Here is a 15,521-nt window from a genome sequence, read left to right on the forward strand (position 1 = left end):
CTGGAAGAGTAATGTATTAATAATTATCTGACTAATTATCAAGTAAACTATTACAAAGAACCGCAATCATGTTCTATAAATCTTTAAAAAGTGATTTTTTTTCAAATGTTCTTCAGTAAAATCAATAATTTTTATAACACAATGAGTCAAAAAACCATTTGAAAGCTTAAGTGGATTAAATAAATGGTTCAGTTTATCTTTTACCAGGGTAAATGTTTGTTTTATATATCCAGCGGTGTCAATACACACACATAGAATGCAGCTGTGGGAGGAATTTTTGATAAAAATATGTAAAAATGTGCATCCAACAGTTATAAATGAAAGTAAATCACCTATCGCCTGTACATAATAGCTTGTATGTTTGATTTGAAGCTAAATTATTCTATTTCTTATCTCCTCAAATTAATTAACAGGTGTGGCTGGGTTTGTTGGGTGCACACATTTCCAGAGTCTTGCTAGAGGGGAGTTGCCATTGCATTATCTAAATTGTTCAGTGTAAGGTGGTTAGGATTAAAGGTTTACTTAATAATGCTCTTCTTGACTCCCAGCCACAGAAGGCTGTATTCTCCACCAAGAATCAAATTTACAATATTCCATTCCAAGATACGACCAGTGCTTAGACAGTAGGGCCACTCAGAATTCTCAAAAAGCTCTTTTTAATTTTAAACCAACTCAATATTATAGTATATATAGTAAATTAAGTAACAAAGCACAGCTCTGATTCATGTTTCAAAACATTTTTATTCTTTTTTTTTTTAAACAAAAATATCATTTTACATATCATTTATAGAACAACTCATCCAGAATGGTACCAGGTACAGAGACAGACGAGGGAGTGGTTGGCAGAGCTGCTCGGCTGGTGACGAGTGACGCACATGGCGCTTGTGCTTGACTGCTCAACTGATCCCAGGTCATCTTTCTCCACTCTCAAGAATGCAAGATAAGAAGTTTCATAATATCCATAGCTGCAATTAAACATGGCTTTACAACTGCACTCGTCCGCCCCTTCACTGCTACGCCTCCTCGCCTGCGGCGGGAGACTGAGGGATGTTTTAAACACGGGCTTCAGAAATCCAGAAAGTAAAGGCGGTGATCATGTGAAATCTCTTAAAATGGAAGAGGGTAAAGAAAGTGGGGAGGGGGGAAAGAGAGAGAGAGAGAGAGAGAGAGAGAGAGGGAGGGAGAGGGAGGCAGGGGCCGTGGCGGGTGGGTGGGTTTCATTTTGAGGTCTCTGCAGCCTTCTTCTCTTGCTCAATATCTGTTTGGAAAAAAGGGAAGCATGTGTAAGAACAATGGTGATGCAATAACAGAGGAAAGCACTGTTGACAAAGTCTACAAGCAAGGCTTCCTGGAAAGTCACAAGAGCTTAAAGCAACAAAGACGTTCGGATTTATAAAGATGCAGAATAAACACCGGCATGATGAGCGCATGTGATGATCTTTTCAGAGTCTTCTGTTCTATAAAAGAAGACACTTAAGCCAACCTCACACCTCTCTAAAACTCTAAAACCACGGTTCTAATGGAGTGTAGAAAAGGAGGAAAACTGGAGGAGCTGTGGAGTGAGAAAGAGTGTCTCTTTGACATGTCTTTCCATTTATAATATATTATATATATATATATATATATATTTATTCCCATGTAGAATCTAGTTAAAGTCTTCCAAATAGTGACCTTGCAAGATCCCTAGTCTTTGCAAAATCTTAGTCTGTGAGTAAAAAGTCTGTGGCTTGTCTTTAGATGTGAGAGGGTGTCAGAACTTTGTCTATTAAACGTTTTTTTGAGAGTCTTGTCTACTGTATGGTTAGCATTTCAGAAACTATCAGAGTAAGCATCATTGGTTTAGGCCAGGGGTCAGCAATAGGCATGAAACATCTGGCCTGTGAAGTTGTTTAAACTATAATGAACGAAAATGAAAATAAATAAATAAATAAATAAATAAATAAAATGCTTTTCTGGAGAGCTTTTGTTTACATCCCTCCCCTGTCTCTCTCTCTCTGTCGCGCTCTGCATGGCTTTAGTTTCCGCCCGTTCTTGTTTTTCCGCCCGTTCTTGGGCTCTCTATCTCCTTATAAGGGCGTTTTTTTCCTGCCCGTGTCCCAATTCACTAGTCGGGGCAGCGGTAGTGTATTGGACCATGACCCTGATGACCCAGGTTCGATTTTGTTCCTTTCTTCTTGGGTTTACCTGCTTTGAGATCAACTGTTCTGCAATTGTGTTCAAGAACCCTCTGGGCTGGAGAGCTACTTGTACTACTGTAGCACTCCTCCATCCCATTACACTTTATTTTCCTAAACAGAATTTTGTTTTGTTGCCATGTAATGGCTTGGAAAATATCTTGCCTGAGGCCAAACTGAATTACCGACCCCTGGTTTAGGCTATGCAGAACTTTTGCTCGCTCAAATAAAGTCTGACATTAAAAAAAGATATATATTTTTGTTTGTTTTGCTGAATAGAATCTACTTACATCACCATTAAATATATAAAGAAATATCATCATCAGCACCGGTCTAAGGCTGATTCCACACCCAGTTTGTTTGCTAAATTCCACACCACAGTCTGGTTTTATGTGGCACTGTATTTTTTTCATTTGTTTCGGTTGGTTTCACACTGCAGTGGCTAAAGTACACCAACTTGTACTTGTGGGTGTATGAACACGGGTCAGGAATTTGGCACAATACAAGAGCTCAGCTTCCATGCTTAAGCTTACAGGCTGTGTTGTTGTGTGATACTATAAAGATATCCAGATCTATCCCCTAAATACAGTATAAAAAATGTACAGTATAATCTATTAAAATAGATATGAATAACCGACCACAATTAGAATGGAAAGGTTGGTCAGCAGTGGAATGTTAAAATGAGCAGATTATCTGTACAGAACAGCACTGAGCTGCACTGATAAACTCATGCTCTGATGATAAACTCGCTTGTTTGGTGCAGACCATTGTGTTCAGTTCAGTTCTGCACTGAACCGAATCATGCTTTACTTAGATGTTTTGTTGGACCTGTTTAAATCGACTAAAACTGGAAAAAACAAGGTCCTGAAATAGGTTATAAAAGTACCTAAATCCTAAATACTTTTTTTCTTGCCTATTTGTTACTCTAAGGACATGATGAAGTGACTTTTTGGTGTAAATATTGATATATTATGTTGAGTATCTTGAGTTTTGCATTGCAACACTCAATATATCAATATTCAAAAACATATACAGATCAGACAGTGTTTCCTTTTGTGCTCTGTTTAAAAGATCTAAACCATTTCTCTTGGACATTTATGTTGTTTTTTGTGAGTTTTATGTGATCCAACATTATGTTTCTCACTGACTGGTAATGGAATACCCACAGTCTTTGTATAAATAAGCTTAATCTTTAGCTTGTCACAATTCACCAGTTATATGCATTAATACGACATTTTATTACACAAGTACAAATATTTGCAAGAACGTCTGAAGTTCCCTAAGTAGAAATGATCAATTCTGAACAATAAGAGAGGCTACAAGATACACAGTCAGTCATTCTATCTTATCTTACTATCTTTATTTCTCACTATTTTTATTTTCTGTGTCTGGCAGGTGAGTTAGTTAGCTTGCTTGCTAACTGCTCGGGTTTGCTGCTTGGCTACACGCAGCTTCAAGGTCACTTCATGTGAGCGTGGATTGTAACCTGATAAGATTTTAACTACATTTCTTCACACATGGTAGTCAAATATACGTCCAGTTGGAATGAAATTCGATTCGAGTTTTGTGGGAGAGAATATGCAAATCTGCTTGTTTGCAGCAAACATTTGGTTATCTATTAAACCTCTTTCTTTCCTGCTGCCTCAAAATGCGTTATTTTCAATTCTAACTTAGGGTAAGGCAACAAAAGTGCAAAGCTGATCACCTCCTAAAGTGTTTTTTAAAGCACTTTATTTAAAATTTTTTCCGCATTTTCTCCCAATTTATTTGCCCAATTGTCCCACTCGGTTCTGATACATCAGCTCACAGACGCAGCCTTGTGCTGATTCACATCACCCAAGTGATGAGTGATGAGGGGAAAGAGAGAAGAGCGCCATCTACTGTACTGTACCCACCCAGAGAGAGCAAAAACAATTGTGTGTGCTCTCTCAGGGCTCTGGCAGCTGATGGCAAGCTGCAGGACCAGGGACCACTTGGAGTGATTTGAGGAATTTGTATCTGTTTTTAAATGCGTTTTGGGTGTGCTTATACCTAATAATGATATATAATATAAGCTTTATTATACTCAATAACCTACGCTGGGTCATCAGATATATTTATCTTCACTTCGAGTGATTCCTGTCGTTTTTTTTATCAATCCTCTGGTCCATAATGTGATGAATCTACTTTTCTAAAATGTCTTAAACATTTGTTCTATGGGAAACTTGGTAGTGTATGCAAAATTCCTACACTGTTCAACTTCTATTAACTTGAGAGCATCTATTGCATTAAAGCCTGCATGCATCAAACAAAAAAACTCATTATTGGAAAAAACAAGGAACAAATCTAAATAAATGTAAAAGCATTGTGTGTCAGCGTGCTACCAGTGGCCTTGCTGATCCGTAAAATCCCAGGCTTCACTTAAAGTGAATTCCATCACTGCTGTGGTGATTGACACGGCAACACTACACTGCTATTATCTACATTGCTATTATCTTGTCCTCTCAGTCATGATGATGTCACACATGCATTTCACTGAACTCTTTTACAGTCAAAAACTTGCGTCATTAGGTTAGAGCTCCTACAGGCAACTCTCAACTTTCATCTGATGTTTGTCAGCAGCCTTCGGGAAATGTCCCACTCTGCCGACATCACAACAGTCTTGTATACATGCATACTCGAGGACAAAAGAGCAGAGAACGAGCTATTCTGGTATTCATCCGCTGAAAAAAGTCAATAACAAAAGTATAATCCCAGAACAAAAGATGAACTAGCAGAACTGGAATGCGGGTGATAATGGGCTATAGTTTGTTTGAAAACACATTCTTTCAGCTTAAAAAAAAAAAGTGTACTTCCCATTGGCTGGGAACCTGCCACTGTTATTATTAGGCCTATTAAGTTACTACATGTAACTACAAGTTAATATGCTAGCTGTTATATGTGAGCTATTATATAAAAGTTATTAAAAAGTAACGTTTTTTTTTTAAAGAACTTAGTATCTAAGGCTTTGTTTTCCATCATTATCACTTAAATTCCCACATGTTTTTCTTTTTTCCCCTTTATATTGTACATTTACAGAGACTTATATGACCAGTGGCCATGAAGGATAGATACATCAGCTGCACCCTTCTATGATGTTGTAGCACAGAAATGCAGCCTAGAGACACTGATTTTTGGGTATATATAATATAAAATAATACATCTATACAACATATGTGTTTCACATTTTTAACTGAATTATAACTGAAATAAAGTAACTTTTTAATAATATTTTTCCTTCTTAAAAAAGCACCTGTAGAATAAATTTTTTAAACTATGTTTTGCAATACTGTATAGACTAAAAAAAACACAGTATAGTTTTTCATGATTTGCAACAACAATTACTGAAATACAGTAACTTTTCAATGATATTCTAATTCAAATTTTTCTTTTTTACTCCCTAATCAACATGATGCGCATTATTGTTCATCAGACCTTGGATGCATCCTCTCCTGGCTCTGAGCCACTGATAACATGAGGGATCTTCCACAACAATACAATTAAAGGACATGCCTTTCTATATTCTGATATGATTTCTTGGCGCAGTTTGGCCATAGGTGAAACAAGGACAAGCAGCCATTTCCGCTGTTTACTCTCACTACGTCTTTGTGCGCCAACTAAACCCTGTATCTTCTCCTGCGATCTGCTGTTTGTTTTCCTCCGCCGAGTTCAGAGAAAGGCATGTGTGGACACAGTTCTCATGCTGGAACAACGGCACAGACCAGCGCTAATGGTACAAGCTACCAAACTCGCTTACCCTCCTTAGTGGGCAGGGTGTTCTTCTCCGCCGTGTTCGTCTTCTTTAGACACTTCTTGTCGAAGTTCTGGACCTCCTGTTTAACTGGGTGGTCGCTCATTTTGGATGTTCTGGGAGAGAGAAGAGAAAAAGAAAGAGAAAGGATGTGGATTTGATTATTTTGAGGCGTAGTTCCAAGGATCAGGCCTCGATCAACACTTTCCTGTTAGTTTTCAGGACAAACAATTCTTCCTGAGGTCTTCCTGGAGGTCAAATACTTTTGAGAAATCTTTTTGGAATGTTTTTTGGATGTTAGACTAATTAAATTGGGTACTTTTAATGCAGATATAGATTAATTCAGGGGTGTCCAAACTACGGCCCGTGGGCCATTTGCGGCCCGTTTCCTTTTTTGCAATGGCCCGCAAGGTATTTTACAATAAAATGAAAGTTGTCCTGCTACTAAGCAGGTTTTTATAATGTGAGATTTAAAGTTTAAACGCTAGGTGTCAGAAAACAGGCCAAAGAGTCTAAAAGCGGCGAGAGTATTTGCATAATGGAGTATAACTTTAAGAGACATTATGAAATTATAAGTGGTATATTTAATTATTTGTTTTATTACAGAGTCTGTGGCCCGTGACTGCACATATATTTCTCCTTCTGGTCCCCAACAACATAAGTTTAGACACCCCTGGATTAATTTAACCAAACTACTTTATTACTTAATTACCACTAAGACCTAGTCACCTTTTCTCTGCTACTTCACGCCCTTCCTTGCTTTTCCCCAGAGTGTCTGGACACGTAGCGCTGCCCCACCCAGCACTCAAAACTGAACTTTGTGTTATATAACTCTATTCTATCAGTGGAAGGAGTGACGTTTAGATTTAAACATTTGAAATATGCCAAAACCTACAATTCTTGCAGATTTATTTATCTTTATTTTTACATTTATGACACTTTAAATGTATTTTTATTAAATAATCGAAAGGTCACTTCTAAAGGCAGCAAACGGTCAACGACTGCAAATGAAGAAAGAGCATTACTGATAAAGAAGAAGTGCACTTTCCAAATTATTCAGAGCCACAAGATTCAGTTTCACAAGATCAGGGAGGTGCTGCAGCTGTGCAGTGCTGTAGAAATCTGCACTAATCTGTACTGACATATGTTTAGATTTGGAAAATATTTCAAAGTAATATATTTAATGAGGTATTTATTACATGCTATAAATGCATTTTAACATTTTTGCAACCCTGTTTCTGCATTTTTTGTATAAAAAGAATAATTTATGGTTTCATGATTTTTTATCCTGCTTTTCTTGGAGTAACTGTTCTGGAAAGGCATTCCTCTAGAGTTTTAAGCATTGCCCTGAGAATTTAAGTAAAATCAGCTAAAGCAAAAGTTCACCACTGTATCTAGTCTTCAAATAATCTCCAAACTATACATGGAGAAGCATCTTTTTATTCCAGAGAACACAGTTCCAGACCTCCACAAATCAATTCCTGTGGCTTTTTATCCCTTAAGCTCCCTTACCTGGAATTGTATGGTATTTTGCATGGTGCCAAAAGGTTCATGCATGTCTGCTCCAAAGAGAACATTTATTACATTGGTATTATTACTTTTCCTTCTACAGGGATTAGACAAGCTGTGTATGTGCATTTGCACATCTGTGTCAGAACTAGGTGCAACATAGCTGCATGTATCTAAATGCAAGTGTGAACATGCAAAAAAATATATATATTATATATAAATTGGCATCAGCCTAGAATGACCAAATTTCGAGTGCATCTCCAGTATTTAGGATACAATGGATACAATACCTTTATAAAACTAAGTGGTGAATAATGTTGATCTAATCTAAGTACTAATGCACACACTGTGACAATCCATGTGCATCACCACAAGGCAATAAGAGTGTATAATAAAGTTAATGTTAAGAGAAATATTGATTAGGACAGTTAGTGTTTCTCCAACTGGTCCGCAGGGAAACTGAAACACAGTCCACAGTCTCTATATCTTGATGTGTTGGAAGCTGGAATCAAGCCAAAAACACAAAAATGCATAAGCTATATTACTTTTAACCCCAGCATCATCAAATCAAGATAAATCAAAATATATCTTCCCAAAATTATCCTACAGTGTGCACTGACAGTTTTTTTTGTCTCATGGTCTGTCCAGTTCCAGTCACTACTCAGGTGATTAACAACAACCAGCAGTCATGCACAAAAAGGCCACTGTTGCCGTATGCAGATCTGTGGCTACGCAGGACCAGCATTCCAGTTGAATGCAAATGCAATCTTTCTAATCTCTAATACTCTTCAGGAAGAAAAACAGCTCTAACTGTTCCTTATCTGCAGGTGCCCTTGCACAAGAGCTGGGCGTGGAGCAGGTGGAGAAACACACACACACAATGGAGCCAGTGTACTTACGAAGCTGAGATAAGTATGATAAAAAAAATCGATTTGTCAATCTGCAGCATAAATGATTAGTCTTAGTTTTGTTGGGTCTGTTAGAGAAACCTGTATTGTATTTAGTTCATGTACAGGTAACAGTGTTAAATCATTCGAAAGCTCAGTACCTCACCCTGCCCTAAAACAGCATTCAGCAAAATACAGCATAACAATATGTATAATATACAGTACTACTTTTTTTTTTACTGTTTTAAGCAAAAGAAAAAATCACGCTGTTCTCATTTCCCATTATATATCTACTAGAGACAGATTATATCTGTCCAGTATCATTTATTTTACTTTAATCCTGGATATATGGAGATATTTGGAGTGCATTATTATTAGTATCATGACTGATCATTCTGGATCATTGACTTCTGTTACAAATCTGATCAAATCTCAGTTAGGGGTGTGTCATATCATATCGTATGCAATAATAAAATTTAATTTTTTATTTTGTTGCATTAGTTTATACTTGAATTTTTGCATTTTTGTTTATTCATTGTTTTGTCATATCACCAAAAGTATTGTTATTGTGAAAATACCATGATATATGATTATATTATTTTAGTGCCATATCGGCCACCCCTAATATGTGTATATATACATACATACACCTACACATATAGCCATGCACATACATGCATATATGTATATATTCACACACACACAAACACATATATATTTTCCTCCTAATGTACTTCTACAGGGCAGGGCGCCTGCATAACGGTATGTTAGCCACACACACACACACACACACTGTACCAGTTCACACCCTAACCCAGGCTGAAAGGTGCTGAAAGGTGCGGCAGCAGCACGAGGAGGATGCTCTGGTATCTACTTGTACCTGTAGAGGAGCTCGTGGTTCAGGTGGACCTGTCTTACCTGGTTCAGTGCTCGAGCTGCTGCGAGTTCTTCCCGATGTGCGGTTTTTCTGGATCCGTGCTGTAATCAGCGGAAGACGGCCGGTTTAAATACTAAATCACGCCCTGCTCGCGCGAACATGGAGGCGAGGCGCTGGCGCTGATTGGTCCTCTGTAAAGCCCTGGAGCTGATCATTGGATAAGCTCCCTGTTACTCCAGGTACTGCAGGAACTCTCACACACACACTTACACACACACACTCACACCCTTTAATACCTGCAGTACATTCCAACATAACTTATTCCCACCAAATAAACTGTCATCTGGACTAAATTATAAATAATAAGATAATAAACTGTATAAGATTAATACAGGTAACACCTCCAGTTCTATTCTGAACAGTGCCGTTCTGCAGGAGGAGGAGGTATCAGGTGAATAGCGGCGGAGAAACACCACCACCATGCGGCGAGATACTGAACTGCAGCAAATAATAGGACAGATTGTTCTGTTAAAGGAAATACATCTCTAAAAAAAAAATAATAATAATAAGAGACCACTTCAGTTTCAGAATCAGTTTCTCTAATTTGGCTATTTATAGGTTTATGTTTGAGTACATTCAACATTGTTGTTTTATTCTATAAACTACAGACAACATTTCTCCCAAATTCCAAATAAAAATATTGTCATTTAGAGAATTTATTTGCAAAATATATGAAATGGCTGAAAAAACAAACAAAAAATGCACACCTCTAATAATGCAAAGAAAACAAGTTAATATTTATAAAGTTTTCACATTTATAAAGTTTATCACAGTTTGGCATGTTCTCCTCCACCAGTCTTACACACTACTGTTGGATAACTTTATGCCACTCCTGGTGCAAAAAAGTGGTCTCTTTTTTTTTTACAGAGCTGTATACTAGTTCACCAAAAATTTGAATATCATTAAAAAAGTTATTTTATTTCAGTAATTCAGGTAAAAATGTGAAACTCATATATTATATAGATGTATTACACACAGAGTGATCTATTGTACCTGGTTATTTCTTTTATTATTGATGATTATGGCTTACTGCCAATAAAAACCCAAAAATCTCAGAAATTAGAAATCTCAGAAAAACAGGTCTTTTCAACAATATAAGATTATTGCCAATTACTTTGTTTGTAATAATAATAAAACAATATTAGGATTGTGATTATTTTTTTATTTATTAAAGCACCTTTAATACATGCAAACATAATCAAAACAAAAAAGTAACATTCAAAGGTAATAAAACGATGAACAACCAGTTAAAAATATTTTGCATTGGATAAAAATAGAAACGTATTTAACAATAAAATCATACAAGGAATCAGTACCAAATTACTATTACTATTACCCCAACAGGTTAATAGTAATATTAGACGATATTAAAAGTAATATAAAAAAATAAGGTTTTAAAAATGTAAGATAAAATGAACTGAACTCTTCAGTGTGAGTTAAGACTGATGTAAAAAACATTTCAGTATTTCCAAACTGGTAATTTTACAGATGTCAGATGTCAAGTGTTTGTAATGTTTAATGTCAGTAAATGTAAATAATAATGTAATGTAAAGTCTGAGGTAATGTGGCTAGTTAGGTTAGCTAACCTAGCAATATGAGGATAGTAGCCCAAAACACTGCCTGATGGACACTGCAAGCACTACTAGTACACTGTAAAACAGTAAAGTGCTAATTTAGCCTAAAACTAAACTTATATGCACAGAAATGCAACACATTTCCCCTCTTTTCCCATTTTTAGTTTTGCACTAAAGCTACAAGGCTAATGTAGCTAGCTAGCGTAGCTAATGAGCATTTTTGGCTTTTCGGCTTAGCTAGCTAGTTAGCATTGTACAAACTGCATTTTCTTCACATTATCTTCACATTCCAGTTAATTAACCTCAAATAAATGTATTTATATGTATGTGCAAAGGGTAAAGACACAATGCAGGCTTCACTGTAAATGCTACTATTGTTTTCAGCTATGTGTCTCTATTAGCCAATTTTTAGCTATATTAGCCTTTTAGCTTCAGAGCAATAAAAGCACCAGATTTCACACAATACACATGTCAAGTATGAATGATATTCATAGTTTATGGAAACAAAAATCTTAAAATAACCTTTATTTGTTGCACAGTGACTTGGTTTATGATACTACCTTAAACATAACATGAACAAAAAAAAAACACTTGAGTATATCATTTTGCCTGAAATAATGGTGGGTAAAAAACAACAACAAAAAAAAACCAATACACAATACTTTCCATAGGTGTGAATCTCTGATATTGTGAGTAGCTCTTGAGAAACATATTCAATGCTTAATGTAATTAAGATTCACTACAGATTAAATGTGGCCTACACCTTTAACCCATTTGTGCAGTGAATACACATACATACACACTAGTAAGCGCGCACACACAGACCAGACCGCTGGGCACCCACCGCAGCTCACCAAATGGTCAATATCAATGGTCCGGTCAATGGTCTTACTGCTGAGACACCACTGCCAGAATTCACCTTCACTCTTAAATGCATCATGACACACTGATGCATTTTCAACCTCTTACTACTGTTTAAGTAATACATGCAAAGCTTTGGAAATGCTTTGTCAAGTTTTAAGAAATATATATGGTCAATGCTGATTTTTGAAAAAAAAAAAAGGTTTTGGTGCACAAAAACACAGACTTATCCCTGAACCCAGATAACATTACTGCTGAGCAATAGACGGAATTCCCTGGTGTTTATCCCGCTTAGTTGGTGCGGTTTTCCAGACGGTCATATATGGCAGTGGTTATGCCCCAGGAAATGCAGGAGCGGAGAATGACCAGTGAACCTCCACGGTAGAGCAGGATCAGGCTGCACTGCCTGGCTCTCCACAGCTTCTGCATGCTGGCCCTCAGCCCCAGCTTCTCTTCACCAACTTTGGCTTGCATGTTGGCCACCAGCACAGACATGGGGTATAGTGGTAGGCTGATCACCATAGAGTTGAAAACACCTGAGAAGAAGGAGGAGGCCACGGGGGAAAGACCCTGCTCCCTTAAGGCACTGGACACGGGATCTTTTAGGCCAAAGTAAAGGCTGCTCCCTAAGGCGTTGCGGGCGAGTATAGGCAAGAAGGCTCGGTAAAAGCCTTGAGCTAAGTTTTCAGACCTTAGCCGGACCAGGATGCTCCTAATGGTGGGTAGACTGCGGTCATTGCCGCTGTTTTGGAGTATATTTTGCACACGCTCGAAGGGGGTGAAAATCAGGGCCTCAACCACACCCGCCCCGAGCCCGGCCAGGGCAGGAAGGACCGTCCCAGGCAAGATGGATTCAGCCCTGGACAGCCGTTGCAAAAGGGTGCCTTGAAGGCCAAAAAGGAGGGTCCCATTGAGGGTCTTCATCAACAAAGGTGGTGCTACACCTCGGTACAACTTCAAAGGCCCTTCCTTGTTCAGCTGGGCCACCGTCTCACGAAACCCGGAGCTGTGCAGCTGCTGGCGGAACACCGTCTTGTAGATGGGGAAGGTCATCACCGTGGTCAGAGTGGAGATGAGGCTAGACGTTCCACCATGCTTGTACTTGCGGAACCAGGCTGTGGGGTCCGCATCCTTTTGATGCTGCTCTTTATCACTGTTTGCAGGACTCCACCCCATCTCTCTTCTCTTACTGGTGGACAAGGAAAGATGATAAAATGATGATAATCTAAAAGTAGTAAAATCTAAGTAGTATGAGCCTATTAAACAAAACAAAACAAAAAACGTACAACTCATGCAGATCTAGAGATGATGAAGAGGCATTCAATCAATATGACATTCACAACCTCTAACTGAGTTAATCTTGCCTATGTCGATTAGGTCTTTTTTTTATTGACAACTCTGTTAATTTGCTTCCTAATGTGTTCATATAGGGTCCTCTGAAAACATACGAACGTGTGTAGTCACGTGACTGCACCTCTTCCAACTTAATAAAAAATAATGGTTCATTTATCATGAAAGGTGTATAATTACTGATACTATTTTGAGTATTTCTCCTGTAAAATCACTGGCCCTTTCCAAATAGCAAAAGAAGGTTTAATCAACGTTAATTTTTACATCATTAATGCACTGAAACAATCTTGATCTCCGACATTAGATTGTTTAGTTACGCCATGGTAACTTTACTTACATTAAATATTTATACTTTGCTTGTATTCTATTCGTATAGCCTGCACTGTGGGTTTCAGATTAAATAATAAATATTCATATTAGCTAATATTATTAATTGTGGGAAACACGTTTCATTTAAAAGCATTTAACGTGAATTTAGATTCAATCTCACTGAATACGTCACCGAGTAACTGTAAAATGTTAAATAAACGTTGTTTTAGGGTTGTTTTTCCAGCATCAACCTTAGAAGATGTAACGAAACCAAAATATTAACGTTTATTCAATGTTCTTTGCTACCAGGGTATGATATTTGCACAGTTCAAGAAATAAAATGAAAAGGAAAAGAAGAAAAAGAAGAAAGGACACATTAGGGAAAGATAAAGAGAAGGATTAAAGCAGCTACCTTTCTTTCTGGTCTTCTGAGAGGCACCGAGCCCTTCCAGCATCACTTCTTCATCAGCTACTCGCTGCAGGTTTCAGATCAGATTTTAAAGGAAAACATCCCGTTTTTAGATTCAGTTCTATCAGATCACCCTTTCATCTTTATTACCGTCCCTGTCTCTAATTAAAGAGGAGATTCTGTAATCAGATCCGCTTCTCTCGCCCTTTTTACATTTAGGGCTTCTGCTCGGATTTTCTTTAGCCTCTTCTGACGTACCGTTACGTCATTGGCCAATGGGGTGAAACCAGCGTTTTCCTTTAAATCCACCCGTTTCCAATAAACCTCCACCCGCATTCCGGTGTTCTGTCGAATTATGCTACCCATCGACACGCGCCTACTAAAGGCACTGCGCATGCGCTGATCTACACTTTTTCATTATTTCCTGTTTTTTGAATATAATAAATCTGTTTTTTAGGTGTTTTTTATGCATTAAAAAAATAAATAAACATCGTTGCACAAAAATGTAAATAGAAAAAAAAATATGAATAATACAAACAATAATAATTATTATTTTTTAATATAACAAATCTGTTTTTTTTTTGTTTTCCTGTCTTCCTGTGCATTAAACAACCTGGACTCACTTTCATTGCACAAAAGTGTAAATGGAAATGAATAATAATACATCATAAAAAAAAACCCTAATTATTTATCTTTTTTTTTTTTTGTACAATAAATCAGTTTGTGATGACCTCTCATTGCCATAACGTTACCGTGATACAGTGATTTATGCTATCCAAACATACTAACTAGCTACATCTACTGTTTAAAATCATAAAACGAAAGAAAACTCTGAACGAGAAAAGGTGTGACTAAACTTTTGACTGGTACGGTATTTTTATTACTGCTTATGCTTGCAAGCTTCACTTCCTTTTTGCAAGGTAAAAAGAGGAAATGAAGGTGTGAAGTCTTTTAACAATAAACCCTTGATTAGACTAAAGATCAGCATCTTTCTGGTCCAGTTTTATAATAAAGAAAATTTGTGCAGATGTAAAAATGTCACTTTGAATGAAACCTTGAATACAAGCTTTTTACACTGTGGGAAAATAGAAAACTCTTTCATTTTCAAAGTTGCCATTTTGGAACCGCATGATTTTATCCCACAGCAACATTTTTCTTTGTTCTGCAAAATGTAAAGCCTCTAACAGGAGATGCCAGTCACTCATCCACAACAGATCACCTGCTTCTAACTGCCTTTAAAGGAAATATGACTTGCACATTCTTTGCAGCTTTAAAATGCTGAAATTTTATTTTCATAAATTTCATAAATTTTATTTATGAACTTTCCTCCTCCACACTGCCTCTGTGACGTACCAGTGCATCAAGACCGGCTGAAGATTTATTATAAGTTCTTATTAAGATCTTATTATAGTTATTATGAGTTTTTGAAAACTCTGAAAACATCTGGAATATAATCAAGAGGAAGATGGATGATCACAAGCCATCAAACCACCAAACTGAACTGTTTGAATTTTTGCACCAGGAGTGAAGCAGCATAAAGTTATCTAAAAGCAGTGTGTAAGACTGGTGGAGGAGAACATGTCAAGATGCATGATAACTTAATTAAAAACCAGGGTTATTCCACCAAATATTGATTTCTGAATTCTTAAAACTTCATGAATATGAACTTGTTTTCTTTGCTAATATAGCAATGGGAGTGGTAAGATAGAGAGCGCCATCTACCTAACCAGTGATTGCATGGC

The 15,521-nt window shown here is 37.2% G+C and overlaps 2 protein-coding genes and 1 long non-coding RNA gene across 3 annotated transcripts in view; 1 reads left to right on the forward strand and 2 right to left on the reverse strand.

Moving 5' to 3' along the window:
* The window catches only part of LOC125804807 (uncharacterized), a 163,667-nt gene that overhangs the window by 101,870 nt on the left and 46,276 nt on the right, over positions 1-15,521 (forward strand). The window lies entirely within an intron of this gene.
* Positions 722-9,367, reverse strand: tmsb1 (thymosin beta 1). The gene is made up of 3 exons (XM_015601829.3): positions 9,258-9,367; positions 5,950-6,059; positions 722-1,258 (listed from the first exon to the last, which is right to left on the reverse strand). The coding sequence occupies exons 2-3, from the start codon at positions 6,047-6,049 to the stop codon at positions 1,218-1,220; spliced, it is 141 nt and encodes a 46-aa protein (XP_015457315.1). The 5' UTR covers positions 6,050-6,059; positions 9,258-9,367; the 3' UTR covers positions 722-1,217.
* Positions 11,363-14,134, reverse strand: LOC103046360 (solute carrier family 25 member 53). The gene is made up of 2 exons (XM_007228409.4): positions 13,783-14,134; positions 11,363-12,900 (listed from the first exon to the last, which is right to left on the reverse strand). The coding sequence occupies exon 2, from the start codon at positions 12,885-12,887 to the stop codon at positions 12,003-12,005; it is 885 nt and encodes a 294-aa protein (XP_007228471.3). The 5' UTR covers positions 12,888-12,900; positions 13,783-14,134; the 3' UTR covers positions 11,363-12,002.

The sequence above is a fragment of the Astyanax mexicanus genome, chromosome 10 (genome assembly GCF_023375975.1).
Source record: "Astyanax mexicanus isolate ESR-SI-001 chromosome 10, AstMex3_surface, whole genome shotgun sequence".
NCBI classification, from domain to species: domain Eukaryota; kingdom Metazoa; phylum Chordata; class Actinopteri; order Characiformes; family Acestrorhamphidae; genus Astyanax; species Astyanax mexicanus.